We start from the raw sequence: 17,725 nt of genomic DNA, 5'->3' as shown, positions 1-17,725 counted from the left end.
AACACACCCTCTTTGTTTAATCATAATAGAGTACAGCATCCTCCTAACTACCATAACTGTGTTAAAAATTATATGGGGCTGTCGTGGAAATTCACCACCATGTTGTGGAAATTACCACCAGGGACACTCAAAGTCAATATTAAATGAATCATCCTTTATTGTCAGTGCGCTGGAGAAGTTCCAACCAACTCAATGCACCAAGTACACATGTCAATCAGGAGCTCTGCTGGGGCAGTCCCATCAGTCGTCTTATATACGGCTATACACAAACAAGTGATATTTGCATGATTTAGCATAATTCATTAATCATTACCGTTTTGTTACATCCATGTGACCGACCAATACTGGTTCATAACATGTAAAAATATAAAATAAAAATAATATGCCATTTAGCAGACGCTTTTATCCAAAGCGACTTACAGTCATGCGTGCATACATTTTTACATGTGACAGACCAACACTCACTAGGCTTCTCTCTAAGCTGAGACCTTGAAACTGAGATATCTTTTGTTCTCAAAACAAGGTCTGTGCGTACTGCCAAATTTCAGCTACTGATAGTGAGGATTTGTTCAGTCAGCCACTTGCATGAACACATAAATTGGTTTATAGATCAGCACATGAATAGAACATAGAAATGTATAGAATAGAAAAGCACCAACATTAACATTTCCATCACAGAGCTTACAGTCTTGTAATTACTGTTACACAAACAATATTAAGCAAAGTCGTAACTTTGTGTGCTGCCACAAACTCTCTCAACATCTTCTGTCATGTAAATGAACAGATTATAGTAGGCCTGGAGAAGAGGATGTTGAGTGATGGTGAAACACAACACAAAAAGAAAGACCTGATTGATTTCATTAGATATTACAGCATGAGCTCTTTCAAAAAGTAATTTAATAAATTAAGCGGTGATAGCGAAAACACAATCAGATGTTAGTGCAGTGAAAAACTAGAGAAATAACAAACAAATATTGTGTTACAACGAACCAAGGTGTGGTTGTAATATGGAAGTGATGAATGAATGTGTGTGTGTGAATCTGACAGGGATGTCAATGCTTTAACACTAAGTTGTAGGCTCCACAAGTGCAAATCATTACTTTGTGAAAGTTTTCACAGTCTTTGTCTTGTTTGGAGAAAACAACATTTCATAGCCAGCAGCATACCACCGTGCATCCCACTGTTGGCTTGCCTCTGAAGCTAAGCAGGGTCGGTGCTGATCAGTCCATGGATGGGAAGTCAGATGCAGCTGGAAGTGGTGTCGGAGGGTCAGTAGGGGCACTTTTCCCTCTGGTCTAAGGAGATCCCAGGGCAGTGAAGGGGACATTGCCATGTGTAGGGTGCTGTCTTTCGGATGAGACTTTAAACAGGTGTCCTGACTCTCTGTGGTCCTTAAAAGTCCCTGATTCCCAATTGGTATATATCACTCCTCACCTCTCCAACAACAGTTGGTGCGATTATTCGCAAATGGAAGAAACACAAAATAACTGTCAATCTCCCTTGGCCTGGGGCTCCATGCAAGATCTCACCTCGTGGAGTTGCAATGATCATGAGAACGGTGAGGAATCAGCCCAGAACTACACGGGAGGATCTTGTCAATGATCTCAAGGCAGCTGGGATCATAGTCACCAAGAAAACAATTGGTAACACACTACGCCGTGAAGGACTGAAATCCTGCAGCGCCCGCAAGGTCCCCCTGCTCAAGAAAGCACATATACATGTCCGTCTGAAGTTTGCCAATGAACATCTGAATGATTCAGAGGAGAACTGGGTGAATGTGTTGTGGTCAGATGAGACCAAAATGGAGCTCTTTGGCATCAACTCAACTCGCCATGTTTGGAGGAGGAGGAATGCTGCCTATGACCCCAAGAACACCATCCACACCGTCAAACATGGAGGTGGAAACATTATGCTTTGGGGGTGTTTTTCTGCTAAGGGGACAGGACAACTTCACCGCATCAAAGGGACGATGGACGGGGCCATGTACTGTCAAATCTTGGGTGAGAACCTCCTTCCCTCAGCCAGGGCATTGAAAATGGGTTGTGGATGGGTATTCCAGCATGGCAATGACCCAAAATACACGGCCAAAGCAACAAAGGAGTGGCTCAAGAAGAAGCACATTAAGGTCCTGGAGTGGCCTAGCCAGTCTCCAGACCTTAATCCCATAGAAAATCTGTGGAGGGAGCTGAAGGTTCGAGTTGCCAAACGTCAGCCTCGAAACCTTAATGACTTGGAGAAGATATGCAAAGAGGAGTGGGACAAAATCCCTCCTGAGATGTGTGCAAACCTGGTGGCCAACTACAAGAAACGTCTGACCTCTGTGATTGCCAACAAGGGTTTTGCCACCAAGTACTAAGTCATGTTTTGCAGACGGGTCAAATACTTATTTCCCTCATTAAAATGCAAATCAATTTACAACATTTTTGACATGCGTTTTTCTGGATTTTTTTGTTGTTATTCTGTCTCTCACTGTTCAAATAAACCTACCATTAAAATTATAGACTGATCATTTCTTTGTCTGTGGGCAAACGTACAAAACCAGCAGGGGATCAAATACTTTTTTCCCTCACTGTAAAGTGTTGGTCCCATGTATCATGAGCTGAAATATAAGATAGCAGAAATGTTCCACATGAACAAAAAGCTTATTTCTCTCAAATGTTGAATTTGTCTACATCCCTGTTAGTGAGCATTTATCCTTTGCCAAGATAATCCATCCACCTGACAGGTGTGGCATATCAATAAAAGGCCATTCTAAAATGTGCAGTTTTGTCACACAACACAATACAATACCACAGATGTCTGAAGTTTTGCGGGAGTGTGCAATTGGCATGCTGACTGCAGGAATGTCCACCAGAGCTGTTGCCAGAGAATTTAATGTTCATTTATCTTACATAAGCCACCTCCAATGTTGTTTTAGAGAATCTGGCAGTACGTCCAACTGGCCTCACAACCACAGACCACGTGTAACCATGCCAGCCCAGGACCTCCACATCCGGATTCATCACATGCGGGATCGTCTGAGACCAGCCATCTGGACAGCTGATGAAATTGTGGGTTTGCATAACCGAAGAATTTCTGCAAAAACTGTCAGAAACCTTCTCAGGGAAGCTCATCTGCGTGCTCGTCATCCTCACCAGGGTCTTGACCTGACTGCAGTTCGGCGTCGTAACCGACCTCAGTGGGCAAATGCTCACCTTCGATGGCCACTGGCACGCTGGAGAAGTGTGCTCTTCACGGATGAATCCCGATTTCAACTGTACCGGGCAGATGGCAGACAGTGTGTATGGCGTCGTGTGGGCGAGCAGTTTGCTGATGTCAACATTGTGAACAGAGTGCCCCATGGTGGTGGTGGGGTTATGGTATGGGCAGGCATAAGCTATGGACAACAAACACAATTTCTGTGACTTCATGAATGATCATTTTTTATAGGAATATAAAGTACAGTGGAATGATAAAAGAATAGTCAAGCCGTGCATTACAATATTATTGCAATCATTGTCATTACTGATGGATGGATGTTGAAGCCTATAAGCTAGAATCACAGAAGGATACAGAGGATTCACAGACTTCGAGCATCCAGTCACTTTCAGTACACACGTAATGTTGATGTTGGATCAAGTCTGTAGTTATGAGGGAAATGAAAGATTTTCCATCTTTCTGTCCTGTTCCATCAAGGTTTGGCTAAAACATCTGGTTCTGTAATTATTTTTCCCATGAGGTTCTGTTCTTTGGCCCAGTCGCTACATGGCACTAGCCTGGGATCCAAACTGATTCACTGGTGAAACAGAGCATATCAGCTTGGGTTCCAGGCTAACGCGGCACTGCCTAGAGACAGCACTGAGGTGATTCATTGCTCTGTTCAAATGTTTGACAGCTGGTCTTATAACTCTGTTATCAACATCTTTATACTATCTCACTGCCTCCCTAAATCTACTTAAGTTCTAACTGTTGATGGAAACTAGTGGAGATATACACGTCCATGATGACCTGTCAAAAAAGTCTAAGATCTGGGGATGTAATAAGTTTCTGATCGTGTCAAACTTCTCACTGTAACTACAATAGTAAGGAAGTTGTAACATTAAAATAGCTTGAATTGTGTTCCTATCTGTCACAACTTCCGCCGAGGCTGCCTCCCCTCCTTGTTCGGGCAGGCTTCGGCATTCGTCGTCACCGGCTTACTAACCACTGCCGCCCCAATTATCATCACATTTGTCTTGTCTTGTCAATCACACACACCTGGTTCTAATCCCCTCATTAGTCCGTGTATATGTGTTCCCTCTGCCCCCTTGTCCTTGTGGGTGATTGTTTGTATGTGAGAGTAGTATAGCTCGGTGGAGCTACTCGTACCATTTTGTTGCCAGGGTAGATATTTCCCCTATGTATTGTTGGAGATACCGTGAGTGTATTGCCAGGGGAGATAGTTTCCCCTGTGCCTGTTTCGTTTGTCGCTATTCCAGCGTATTTTGTGTAACAAAGGAATAAACTCTGTATTCGGTGATTACCCTCCTGCGCCTGACTCCTTCTATCACACTCATCACACTATCCTGGAACATAACATTTCTATATCTAGAACAGAGATATAAAACTGTTGAAAGTTTTTCTACTGTAAAATATATCATTGAGCATTTGAATATAGAATATTGTGAAATGGTAAACTACTGAAATACAGACACTGGATGTGTGTCTTTAACTGATTGTTTCTTGGTTTTAACTGTGTTTTAAGACTTTGAATAACATTAAAATACAGAGTCAATTCCAGGAACATATCCTTCCTCCTACAGTTTGGTGACCATGAGTTGAGTTCTCAAATCAATCAATCAGAATTAATTAATTGCTTTTGATAGTCCATGTCCACAGCATGGGTGAGTTTTATATTTAATTGCATTGCGGGAAAAACTGAAAACAGAGTTATTCAAAGTTTTACTATATACAGTGGGGAAAAAAAGTATTTAGTCAGCCACCAATTGTGCAAGTTCTCCCACTTAAAAAGATGAGAGAGGCCTGTAATTTTCATCATAGGTACACGTCAACTATGACAGACAAATTGAGGAAACAAAATCCAGAAAATCACATTATAGGATTTTTAATGAATTTATTTGCAAATTATGGTGGAAAATAAGTATTTGGTCACCTACAAACAAGCAAGATTTCTGGCTCTCACAGACCTGTAACTTCTTCTTTAAGAGGCTCCTCTGTCCTCCACTCGTTACCTGTATTAATGGCACCTGTTTGAACTTGTTATCAGTATAAAAGACACCTGTCCACAACCTCAAACAGCCACATTACAAACTCCACTATGGCCAAGACCAAAGAGCTGTCAAAGGACACCAGAAACAAAATTGTAGACCTGCACCAGGCTGGGAAGACTGAATCTGCAATAGGTAAGCAGCTTGGTTTGAAGAAATCAACTGTGGGAGCAATTATTAGGAAATGGAAGACATACAAGACCACTGATAATCTCCCTCGATCTGGGGCTCCACGCAAGATCTCACCCCCGTGGGGTCAAAATGATCACAAGAACGGTGAGCAAAAATCCCAGAACCACACGGGGGACCTAGTGAATGACCTGCAGAGAGCTGGGACCAAAGTAACAAAGCCTACCATCAGTAACACACTACGCCGCCAGGGACTCAAATCCTGCAGTGCCAGACGTGTCCCCCTGCTTAAGCCAGTACATGTCCAGGCCCGTCTAAAGTTTGCTAGAGTGCATTTGGATGATCCAGAAGAGGATTGGGAGAATGTCATATGGTCAGATGAAACCAAAATATAACTTTTTTGGTAAAAACTCAACTCGTTGTGTTTGGAGGACAAAGAATGCTGAGTTGCATCCAAAGAACACCATACCTACTGTGAAGCATGGGGGTGGAAACATCATGCTTTGGGGCTGTTTTTTCTGCAAAGGGACCAGGACGACTGATCCGTGTAAAGGAAAGAATGAATGGGGCCATGTATCGTGAGATTTTGAGTGAAAACCTCCTTCCATCAGCAAGGGCATTGAAGATGAAACGTGGCTAGGTCTTTCAGCATGACAATGATCCCAAACACACCGCCCGGGCAACGAAGGAGTGGCTTCGTAAGAAGCATTTCAAGGTCCTGGAGTGGCCTAGCCAGTCTCCAGATCTCAACCCCATAGAAAATCTTTGGAGGGAGTTGAAAGTCCATGTTGCCCAGCGACAGCCCCAAAACATCACTGCTCTAGAGGAGATCTGCATGGAGGAATGGGCCAAGATACCAGCAACAGTGTGTGAAAACCTTGTGAAGACTTACAGAAAACGTTTGACCTGTGTCATTGCCAACAAAGGGTATATAACAAAGTATTGAGAAACTTTTGTTATTGACCAAATACTTATTTTCCACCATAATTTGCAAATAAATTCATTAAAAATCCTACAATGTGGTTTTCTGGAATTTTTTTTCTCATTTTGTCTGTCATAGTTGACGTGTACCTATGATGAAAATGACAGGCCTCTCTCATCTTTTTAAGTGGGAGAACTTGCACAATTGGTGGCTGACTAAATACTTTTTTTCCCCACTGTATACCACTTCATTCTTTAATTTTTTTATGTCATTACATTTAGAGAATACAGACAGACATAGACATTGTGACCATGTAGTCCAAAAAACAAAGCCAGTTTCAGAAGGCGGTTTAAGTCTCCTGAGTGGCGCAGTGGTCTAAGGCACTGCATCGCAGTGCTAACTGTGCCACTAGAGATCCTGGTTCAAATCCAGGCTCTGTCGCAGCCGGCCGCGACCGGGAGACTCATGGGCGGCGCACAATTGGCCCAGTGTCGTCCAGGGTAGGGGAGGGAATGGCCGGCAGGGATGTAGCTCAGTTGATAGAGCATGGCGTTTGCAACGCCAGGGTTGTGGGTTCGTTTCCCACGGGGGGCCAGTATAAAAAAATAAAAATAATGTATTCACTAACTGTAGGTCGCTCTGGATAAGAGCGTCTGCTAAATGACTAAAATGTAAATGTAAATGGTTCCTCTCCATGGCCTGTCCTGCGTCTCAGTACAGGCTTCTCCTTCTATGCTGAGGATTTGTAAGGCTGAACAATGCACAGATAAAAAAAGTAAACATATGGCAGCAAAGGATCAACTCCGTCAGAAACATATACCTTCATGTACACCACACCACCTCTAGCTCATTCACAAATGTGGAGTTGTCTCTCACTACACAGACAGGAACATGGTTGGACATTATAGCCAAGTATCCAGGGCTTTTACGTATAATATAATAATATGCCATTTAGCAGACGCTTTTATCCAAAGCGACTTACAGTCATGTGCGCATACATTTTTACGTATGGGTGGTCCCGGGGATCGAACCCACTACCCTGGCGTTACAAGCGCCGTGCTCTACCAGCTGAGCTACAGAGGACCACCTGAATGGAGAGTGGAGGGGAATGGAGAGTGGAAACAGGCACAGGGATTCCTATCAAATAATGGTAACTGATCACAAAGTCAGGGCTTCTTTGACAGCTGCATATAAAATACAATTTATTGACAGTGATTCATTTAACAGTATGCTTCTTCACTGTTTTGTTTGTTTCTCTCCTGAAATGGAGGAGGAGGAGGAGGATAAGGTCTCGGCGGCAGGAATGGTGGTGTGTCCCTGTTGAGAGTAATTAGATATTGTTATTCCACAAGAGGATACTAGACTCATGGCTCCTATGCGGGAGCGACACATTTCTGGATTTTTGGGGCATTCGCTCCTGTCTTTCTCCTGTGTCTTAATCCATGAACTCTGAGGCAAGAGGAGAGAAGCATCAGAGAGTGGAAATAATTTTTCTAACGAACACAAAAGACAGGACCTCTTTGAGTGCTGCCTATCGAATTTGACAAAATCAATAATAAAAAGTGATTGGAAGTGTTTTATATAGGCATGTACGATATTGGGTTGGAGACTAGAGGCAAGCAGGGGTTTGTGATTGCATGTTGTTATACTATATGAGAAGAACACAATGTCCATGTCATTTGAATCTGTCAGGTCACCAAACCATCTCCCAATTCACTTTTCTCAGCCTCTTTGGTTCATCATGTTTGTGTTAGCCATTTCTTACCCTACTGGGCCCGGAGGACCACTAATGACTCCCATGCCTCCTATATGGGAGCGACACATTTCTCTATTTTTCTTGCATTCACTCCTTTCTTTCTCCTGCTTTTTATCCGATGAATTCTGAGGACAGAGGACAGAGGGATCAGACAGTGAAAACAAGAACAGTGGTTCTTGACTACTCAACCGCTTTGATTCTTACCCAACTGGGAGGGGGTCTAGGCATCCTGGAGAGTCCACTCATGGCTCCTATGTGAGAGTGACAACCGTTCTTGCATTTGCCCTTGGCTTCAGTCTGCCTCTTAGTCCTTGAACTCTGAAGCCAGAGGAGAGAACGATCAGAGAGTAGAAACAAGAACAGCGGTTCTTATCAAATTTGTTTTCTGAACACAAAGTTGTGGGTTAATTGTTTCTCACCTGCGATAGTGATCCTGGGATGACTGGAGATGAGCCTTCCTGTTGAGAGTGATTGCATATTGTCATACTTTAGTGGAGTTAATGTCATAAATAAGGTTTATTCTCACTGAAGGGGACTGAAAGCCTGGCTGGCCTAGCTAAAGTAGGCTTAGATAGCTCTCTTGTGTTGATGAATAATGTACATTGGTTTTGGTATGGGGAGAACAGCACCATGTTACCATGGCAATTGCTTCGACAACACCATGGTGCAATGTAACTTCTCTAGCACCGGAACTGTACCCTCAGATAAGATAAGGAGTTGTTATTATCTTTGACACACACAACAACTATATCAAATGATAGTCCAACTAAACCCAAACCAGATGGGATGGCGTATCGCTGCAGAATGCTGTGGTAGCCATGCTGGTTAAGTGTGCCTTGAATTCTAAATAAATCACAGACAGTATCACCAGCAAAGCACCCCCACACCATCACACCTCCTCCATGCTTTACGGTGGGAAATAAACATGCAGAGATCATCCGTTCACCCACACTGCATCTCACAAAGACACGGCGGTTGGAACCAAACATCGCAAATTTGGACTCCAGACCAAAGGACAAATTTCCACCGGTCCAATGTCCATTACTCGTGTTTCTTGGCCCCAGCACATCTCTTCTTATTATTGGTGTCCTTTAGTAGTGGTTTCTTTGCAGCAATTCGACCATGAAGGCCTGATTCACACAGTCTCCTCTGAACAGTTGAAGTTGAGATGTGTCTGTTACTTGAACTCTGTGAAGCATTTATTTGGGCTGCAATTTCTGAGGCTGGTAACTCTAATGAACTTATCCTCTGCAGCAGAGGTAACTCTGGGTCTTCCATTCCTGTGGCGGTCCTCATGGGAGCCAGTTTCATCATAGCGCTTAATGGTTTTTGCGACTGCACTTGAAGAAACGTTCAAAGTTCTTGAAATGTTCCATATTAACTGACCTTCATGTCTTGAAGTTATGATGGACTGTCGTTTCTCTTTGCTTATTTGAGATGTTCTTGCCATAATATGGACTTGGTCTTTTACCAAATAGGGCTATCTTCTGTATATCGCCCCTACCTTGTCACAACACAACTGATTGGCTCAAACGCATTAAGAAGGAAAGAAATTCCACAAATGAACTTTTAAGAAGGCACACCTGTTAATTGAAATGGATTCCAGGTGACTACCTCATGAAGCTGGTTGAGAGAATGCCAAGAGTGTGCAAACCTGTCATCAAGGCAAAAGGTGGCTATTTGAAGAATCTCAAATATAAAATATATTTTGATTTGTTTAACACTTTTTTGGTTACTACTTGATTCCATATGTGTTATTTCATAGCTTTGATGTCTTCACTATTATTCTACAATGTAGAAAATTGTCAAAATAAAGAAAAACACTTGAATGAGTAGGTGTTCTAAAACTTTTGACCGGTATTGTATGTGGAACACATTAAAGAACAGAGGATTGGAATGTCTTACCATGGCTTGGTTGGTTTGCAAGGCTGCTGTCTGTCTGTCTGGTCCAGGGAGGGCCGTGGTGGAGAGCAGACAGACCTGCAGACACAGGAGACCCAGCAGCCACACAGCCTGCTCCATGCTGATGCACTGGGACCTGGTTACACACTCAACCCTCTTTATACTTTTATCACACGGGTGCACATGCGCATGCACAACGCACAAACAAATTTTGTACACTCATGCATGCATGCAACACACCTACTTCTCATTTCTCTCTCTCTTCCTCTCTCTCTCTCTCTCTCTCTCTCTCTCTCTCTCTCTCTCTCTTCAAATACCTATGTAGTGCACTAATTAGTGGACTATAAAGGGAATAGACAAGTAGTGCACTATACGACATTTAAAATGTATTTAAGTGTCACTCCACAATGATACAATAATACAAAATACAAATTATTTTTAAACACATTGAGGACCACTCAAATTGAGTTTTGAGACACTGAAAACAGTCATAGTCAAACATGGTACAGGTATCATCTATAATGCATTACATCAACTATACACATGTATGCATAAACAGTGGATAAAAGGACAATTAGGCAGTTATAACAAACTGTCTCCGTTGGAGGATAAGGTGGCAGGCTTTGGAGCAGGAATTTACATTATTGTTACTTGATAAAATGTCACATAATTTATTATTTTCATCAAGACCGTTAACATTTTCATTTTGGCTGGACAGCTGACAAAAAAGATAATCCCTAATTTTGTTTTATAACCCACAGTAAAGCAAGGCATGTGAGTCGGCTTCACGTAAAACAATCGTCCAGCAGCTTTATCCTCCAAACACTCACTTCCTGCTCAAAAAGCCTGGTCCCAGACCTGTTTCACACTAATGACCATAGGAGTTGGCAAGACAGCACAAACTAATCTGGGACCAGGCTACAAAAAGCCTCCTTCCCCCAGGAAATCTCACAGTGTGAATGTTCACTGTCCAGCAGGGGCTATGTGACTGTTCACTGTTCCAGCAGGAGCTATGTGACTATTCACTGTTCCAGCAGGAGCTATGTGACTATTCACTGTTCCAGCAGGAGCTATGTGACTATTCACTGTTCCAGCAGGAGCTATGTGACTATTCACTGTTCCAGCAGGAGCTATGTGACTATTCACTGTTCCAGCAGGAGCTATGTGACTATTCACTGTTCCAGCAGGAGCTATGTGACTATTCACTGTTCCAGCAGGAGATATGTGACTATTCACTGTTCCAGCAGGAGCTTGCTTTTCTTTTCAGACTGTGAAGTTTCCTGGTTATGAATTGTATTTTATTTCACCATCTCCTGCCATTGAGCACCTGTTTTCTCTCTCCTTTTGCATTGTTTTCTTGTTGGGTTCAGTAGCCTAAGGCTATGAGGAGCAAAGAGTTCAGGCTCCAGGCTATCTGAATGGGAGAGGAATACCAGGAATAAAACCTCTGTGAGCTTTGAGTTGATCATCATGACTTACATAAAATGTGATTGAATGTGCCCACATGGAATGTGCCCACAGGTTTAGTTGGCCAATATGATTATGGAGTGTTAAACATTGTTCCATGAAAAGTTTTAACTTAAAAAATCCAGATTTAGTTGCTCCTTAGAAATGGATGAAGGAAGCTTAGAACATAATGCCTTTATTCACACCCAGTGGAAAATGTGTTGCTTTTTTATTAACTTTTGTCAATCAATGAAACTACAGTAGGCTAGTGCTTGTGATATTACTGGCGGGCTATAAAACCTAATTGCCAGTTTAGTCTACTGTGTACCGCGTTCATTCCAAGCAGGAAAATAACAGTTTATATCCAGTGATCTGATTGATAGACTCTTTCGCCATCAGCGCACAGCACAGGTGTTCGCAACTTCGATTGCTCTTGTCAGTTCAGTTCAGATGCCGCCCTTTCCTTACTGTAGGCTACATAGAATGAAACATAGGCTACTAGCTTTGGGCCTATGCATGAGTTGCCTAAAAAGACAGTCGACATTCTGAAGAGACTAACATGAAGTGAGAATGAAATGGACTTAACTTACACAGATATGATCATGTAGCCTGCAGTGTTTCTGGCTTTCATAAATCGTGTCAATGAGCACATGGCAGCTGACTTGCACAACATCGGGCCAGAGACCGGGGATTTGCTCACTGTACCGGTGTGAACCTGAGAAGAAGTAGCCTAGCACACGGATCCAGTTACTTATTTATCTACATTTCATGTTTCGATATAAGATAGATTTTTGGTGACAAATACATTTTTTATTATTACATCCTGTCAAAGTTATGGTAAGTTTGGATATGACTGATGAGGAAGCAGAATAGCCTAACAGCCCATTCATCAATATCCATTTGATTTAACTGTTCATCATTACCATCATCACAAGGTAATACTGGTATAGCCTAATAACAAATTATTCACTAATGTACAGTCCATCTCTCTCTCTCTCTCTCTCTCTCTCTCTCTCTCTCTCTCTCTCATAAGCAAGCAACGCTGTTTTATAGTGTTGTCACCCCTACTGTTGTAAACATAGGCTCTCACTGTTATCTCAGTACACCTATGGCTCTGTTTGAATATTTTCTTCTCCTGGGCTGGAAGATGTTCAAAAAGCAGGGACACTGAATGGATAAGCAGGATTGTACACACACACACACACACACACACACACACACACACACACACACAGATTGAAATGTGTGTTCTCTCACCATGGGGTTTAGGGTGCTGCTGTGCTGAGAGCAGTCCCAAATGCCACCCTATTCCCTATATAGTGCTCTACTTTTGACCAGAGTACTAATCACCTGCTGTAGTTAGTGCTTTAATCAGGAGTTATTAACAAGCCAGTGGTGGGTATCAGACCTGCGTGTAAATACTATTTTAAATCATTTCAAATTTTTTAGCTGGGCTTGATTGACCTTAACTGGCGCAATGGAACCAATAGAACAGTTGCAAAAGTGCAAACCCCGCCCATCTGGCACTGCCAGCAGGCTGAAGCAAACGCAAAAATTATTTTAAGGATTTCTAATAGTATTTGAACCCAGGTCTGGTGGGTGTTTGGCTGCTCCTGAAGAGTCAGACAGCTCAATGTGTTGTTCAATCTGAGAGTACAGCATACCTTAATTCCACCCGCACTTATTTTCTTTCAATCAGTCACACTTGTAATCTTGTATTCAGTCTTGTTTTCCAGCTCTGAGCATTAGTTGAGCTTTTCATTCACCATTGTTCACCTTAAATATTTTCTTTAGTGTTTCCTGCACATGCAAAATACCAACCGTAATCTGTATTCTGTCTTTGAGGAAATGAAGAACTTGAAACAAATCTAGACAATGGTATCTTGATTTAAGAGAGTGTCAGAGCCTACGGTCATATTTAATTTGTGGATGATTATGGTTCTATTCTTTCACTCAAGTAAAGGCATCTCACTGTTAAGTGAAAAGAGACTAATTATAATTCAGTCTTCTGTAAAAGGAGAGGTTTAAAGAAGTGTGCATTTTGGAACAGTTCCGTCTGTCTTGCTGAATTTCTTGCACACAGGGAGACAAATTATACTAGGTAAGGACTGGATAGGAAGGTATTTCTGTCTGACCTGACGGACGATGAGGCGGAGCACATTCTACAGGTAGTGCAAAGGGACATGAGGCTCTGAAAGAAAGAGGACGAGCGCCTCAGGTGAGTTTGGACCTTTGCACCATATAGTTGGATCGGAATCAGAATCACCTTTATTCACCAAGTACATTTACGCATACCCAGAATTTGACTTAATGAGCTGGTGCTGCCAGCAATAAACATAGTACACAAGACAGAATACAGACATGGAGTTTGCACTACATACATTATATACAATAGAAATACAGTTAACATAGATACTTAGAGGGTAAGTACATTTACAGTGAGGAATGCAATTTACAGTGGAAATATATCTATATACAGTGCATTCTGAAAGTATTTCGACCCCTTGACTTTTTCCACATTTTGTTACGTTACAGCCATATTCTAAAACTGATTAAATAAATAAAACTCTTCATCAATCTACACACAATACCCCATAATGACAAAGTGAAAACAGGTTTTTAGAAATGTTTGTAAAAAATTATAATAATACAAACATAAAACGTTTTTACATAAGTATTCAGACCCTTTGCTATGAGACTCGAAATTGAGCTCAGGTGCATCCTGTTTCCATTGATCATCCTTGAGATGTTTCTACAACTTGATTGGAGTCCACCTGTGGTAGATTCAATTGATTGGACATGATTTGGAAAGGCACACACCTGTCTATATAAGGTCCCACAGTTGACAGTGCATGTCAGAGCAAAAACCAAGCCATGAGGTCGAAAGAATTGTCCGTAGAGCTCCGAGACAGGATTGTGTCGAAGTACTGATCTGGAGAAGGGTACCAAAAAATGTCTGCAGCATTGAAGGTCCCCAAGAACACAGTGGCCTCCATCATTCATATAGTAACAAAAATACTAGGAGTATCTAAGGTGGAAATAAAAATGAATACTTATACACTGTACATACCCTACTTGTATAATGGGACGTCGCACAATTCAAGTGATAATTGGATGTCTGTCGTCTGTGACTGTAGTTTTCCTGACTATTTAATTTGACCTGGAAAAACTCCTGTCCCTAGAGATGACCTGTTACCACACACACACACACATCTAAGAAGCCCTAGCACCCTCTCCAGCCTCCTCAGCTTAATTAAACAATCAGATTAAAGCCTGGTGGGAGGACTCCTGTCCAATCAGATTAAAGCCTGGTGGGAGGACTCCTGTCCAAACAGATTAAACCCTGATGGGAAGACTCCTGTCCAATCAGATTAAAGCCTGGTAGGATGACTCCTGTCCAACACTGCTCCATGTTTTAATCTTAATTTAGTCAGATTCGTTAGCCAGCTGGCAAATGTCTGCAATTACTTTAGCCTGTGATTGTTACCATGGCCCTGATAGCTCCCCACTGATTGGTCAGCTGCAATTAGTTGTTGGTTTACTGAACTGGGGTGGTTGCAGGAATTCTCAGTTTGGGGTTGAGGCATGAGAAACATGGTTTAATTACTCATAATTAGAGCTGGGAGCTGACCATGCGACCTGACTAGGAAAACCTCTGGGCCCTGGCTAGTTGTAGGCTGTTACTAGAGCCTATAGTTTTTCCTGGGCAGGTCATGTGCTTGGAAAAAACCACTAGCCCTACACATAATTCAAGAGGGTATTGTTATTGTCAGTTCTGTTTGTGTGGAATAATAATGTCCTTACCTGAGCAAGCCTGGCATGGCTGGCATCGGCTCTACAGTGGCACCAGTGGACACACACTACTTGGCCCACAGCACCTCACAAATGTATTTGTCAGATGTGCCGAACACAACCGTGAAATGCTTACTTACAAGCCCTTAACCAACAATGCAGTTTTAAGAAAATAGAGTTAAGAAAATATTTACTAAATAAATTAAAGTAAAAAATTAATTAAAAAGTAACACAATAAAATAATAATAACGAGGCTACAGGGGGTACTGGTACCGAGTCAATGTGCGGGGGTGCCTCTGGTTCATGCATTCACGTGCAGGTTGTGCATTCCACATAGATGGGGATTCCGACCTGAGTTAAGCGCATGTAAATGGAACGTAATTCAATTTGTATGCACTATTTACCTGCTATTTGTTCTAGGTGGAGATCTAAGAAATGAAGGCGTGGCGGAGGTGTGTCTACAAATACGCCGTATTCTGACCTTGACTTAATTCCCTAATAATTCCACCACCTTTTACGTGCGAAGAAACCATGAATAAGGTTGTGCGAACCTACCGGTTCTAAGTGGAAAAAGCGTATACTCTTTATTTTTTCCAATAGAATCTCCCCACTGGACACAGACGTCAGTTCAACGTCTAGTTTTGATTTACATTCAGTTGAGTTGTCAATTAACGTGAATTCAATGTGAAATCAACTAACATTGTCACCATGTCATTGGATTTAGGTTAAAAGTTGGGTAAAAGAAAGACGAAATTCCCTTATGTTGATGACTTTTTGTCAATTCAAATCAGTTTTCCACATTTATTTAACGCCATCACATTTATTTTATTTAAAAAAATTTAAATGACGTGGAAACAACATTGATTCAACCAGTTTTTGCCCCTTGGGTCCATGCACTGTTATTTATATATTGATAAGAGCTATTGATAAGAGCTTGAAGAAGGCGATTGTAAATACACAATGCAAATGTTTTAGATTATTTTTCCTTATGATCCCTGGAGACGAATGTGAAACCAGTCATATGGAAGCAAACTGAAAATCATATCAACATGACATGTATTGTGGCCCCCTTTCCCACAGTGAAGTATGTTATAAATAGCTATGCTGTTATTTCCGATTTTTTTATTGTATGCCCTCATAAATTACAAGGATGAAGTTTGGAGACCCTGGCTTTTCTCCGTTTTATTTTACAATTTGTATCATGTATCATATCATCCCCTATTGGGAGCCACCATCAGTAATACCCACATACATTTATAACTGTCACTTTAGTGTTAGTTTCCTTCAATTTGTAGCCTACATTTAGCATAATTCCATTCCATTCCTTTCTTTCCTCTGTCACGTCCATTTGTTTGTTCCTGAGGGTCACTAGCAGTAGTGGATGATATTGCATATATTTAAATGGCTTTCTTTCATTGATCCCTATATTCTGAAGCCATTCTCTCGATCTGTTCTAGTGAATCTGTCAACAACATTTTAATTAAAGGTAGAAGTATTTAAAGGAATGGCTTAAGATAAATGTACTGAAAACCCTATTGAATGCAAACTCCACAAGAAAATCTGTTGGCCAGCAAGTGGGCCCATACTGAATACAAAGAGCATCTAAGGACAAACCCATGAGCTTGGCAGGTCAGACAAGGAAACATTGTGTCTTCTGCATTTGGACGATTATGGGACACACAGACACGAACACACACACACACACACACACACACACACACACACACACACAACTGATTGGGAGTGTGTAGGCGTGAAGTTGTTTTCAGTAGACTGCCAGAGTTGTCTGAGGATAATTGTGTTTGACACAGCTCAGGTCACTAGGAGTCTTGTTTTCTGCCTTCAGCTAGAAAGTCCTCCTGCTGTGGAACTGCACTGCTGTCTTTGTGTGTACGGTATTTTAACTCCCTACATTACTACAGTAGCCTGGGAATCTACCATAAGAAACAGGGCTCCATATGACCATTTGACCTCAATGAAACTGCAGTGATCTCCACAAAAAAATACCTAGATACTTACAATATTGCAGCAGTGTAATGTGTAATTTTTATATTGGCCTCTGCTGTAATGGGGTCAGACCCAGCACTCTGGCAGGCCAGTGCATCCGTGGTGTAGTATTACTTCATTACGTAATCTTTGTTTATTCATGCCTTTAATTTTTTCATCCTGAGCATCTAATCTGTTAAGATTATCCCCTGTGTCATCTGCCCTCTCTCTCTCTCTCTCTCTCTCTCTCTCTCTCTCTCTCTCTCTCTCTCTCTCTCTCTCTCTCTCTCTCTCTCTCTCTCTCTCTCTCTCTCTCTCTCTCGCTCTTTCTCTCTTTCTCTCTTTCTTTCTCCTCCCTGATTCAGTCAGGGTGATTCTGATGGACAAGAAACAAATTGGATTTGCTATTTTGTTTGTATCGCCCAAACGGTGTAATAGAAGACCAGTTCTTCTATTCCTCCTCTGTTCCTCTGGTGATGTAGAGGTTAACCCAGGCCCTGTAGCCCCCAGTATCACTCCTATCCACCAGGCGCTATCATTTGTTGA

The 17,725-nt window shown here is 41.9% G+C and overlaps 1 protein-coding gene across 1 annotated transcript; it reads right to left on the bottom strand.

Annotated features, from left to right (window-relative positions):
• Window positions 1–7,374: 7,374 nt before the first annotated feature.
• On the bottom strand, window positions 7,375–10,073 carry LOC123492377 (vasodilator-stimulated phosphoprotein-like). Its single transcript, XM_045224884.1, has 5 exons — window positions 9,959–10,073; window positions 8,473–8,511; window positions 8,258–8,371; window positions 8,063–8,178; window positions 7,375–7,614 (listed from the first exon to the last, which is right to left on the bottom strand). Exons 1-5 carry the CDS (start codon window positions 9,959–9,961, stop codon window positions 7,518–7,520), a joined length of 369 nt encoding a protein of 122 aa, XP_045080819.1. The 5' UTR covers window positions 9,962–10,073; the 3' UTR covers window positions 7,375–7,517.
• Window positions 10,074–17,725: the final 7,652 nt, after the last annotated feature.

This window comes from Coregonus clupeaformis, chromosome 14 (genome assembly GCF_020615455.1).
Source record: "Coregonus clupeaformis isolate EN_2021a chromosome 14, ASM2061545v1, whole genome shotgun sequence".
Lineage (NCBI taxonomy): Eukaryota > Metazoa > Chordata > Actinopteri > Salmoniformes > Salmonidae > Coregonus > Coregonus clupeaformis.
Note: the sequence above shows the minus strand (reverse complement) of the source record. Positions and strands in the feature narration are given on the sequence as shown.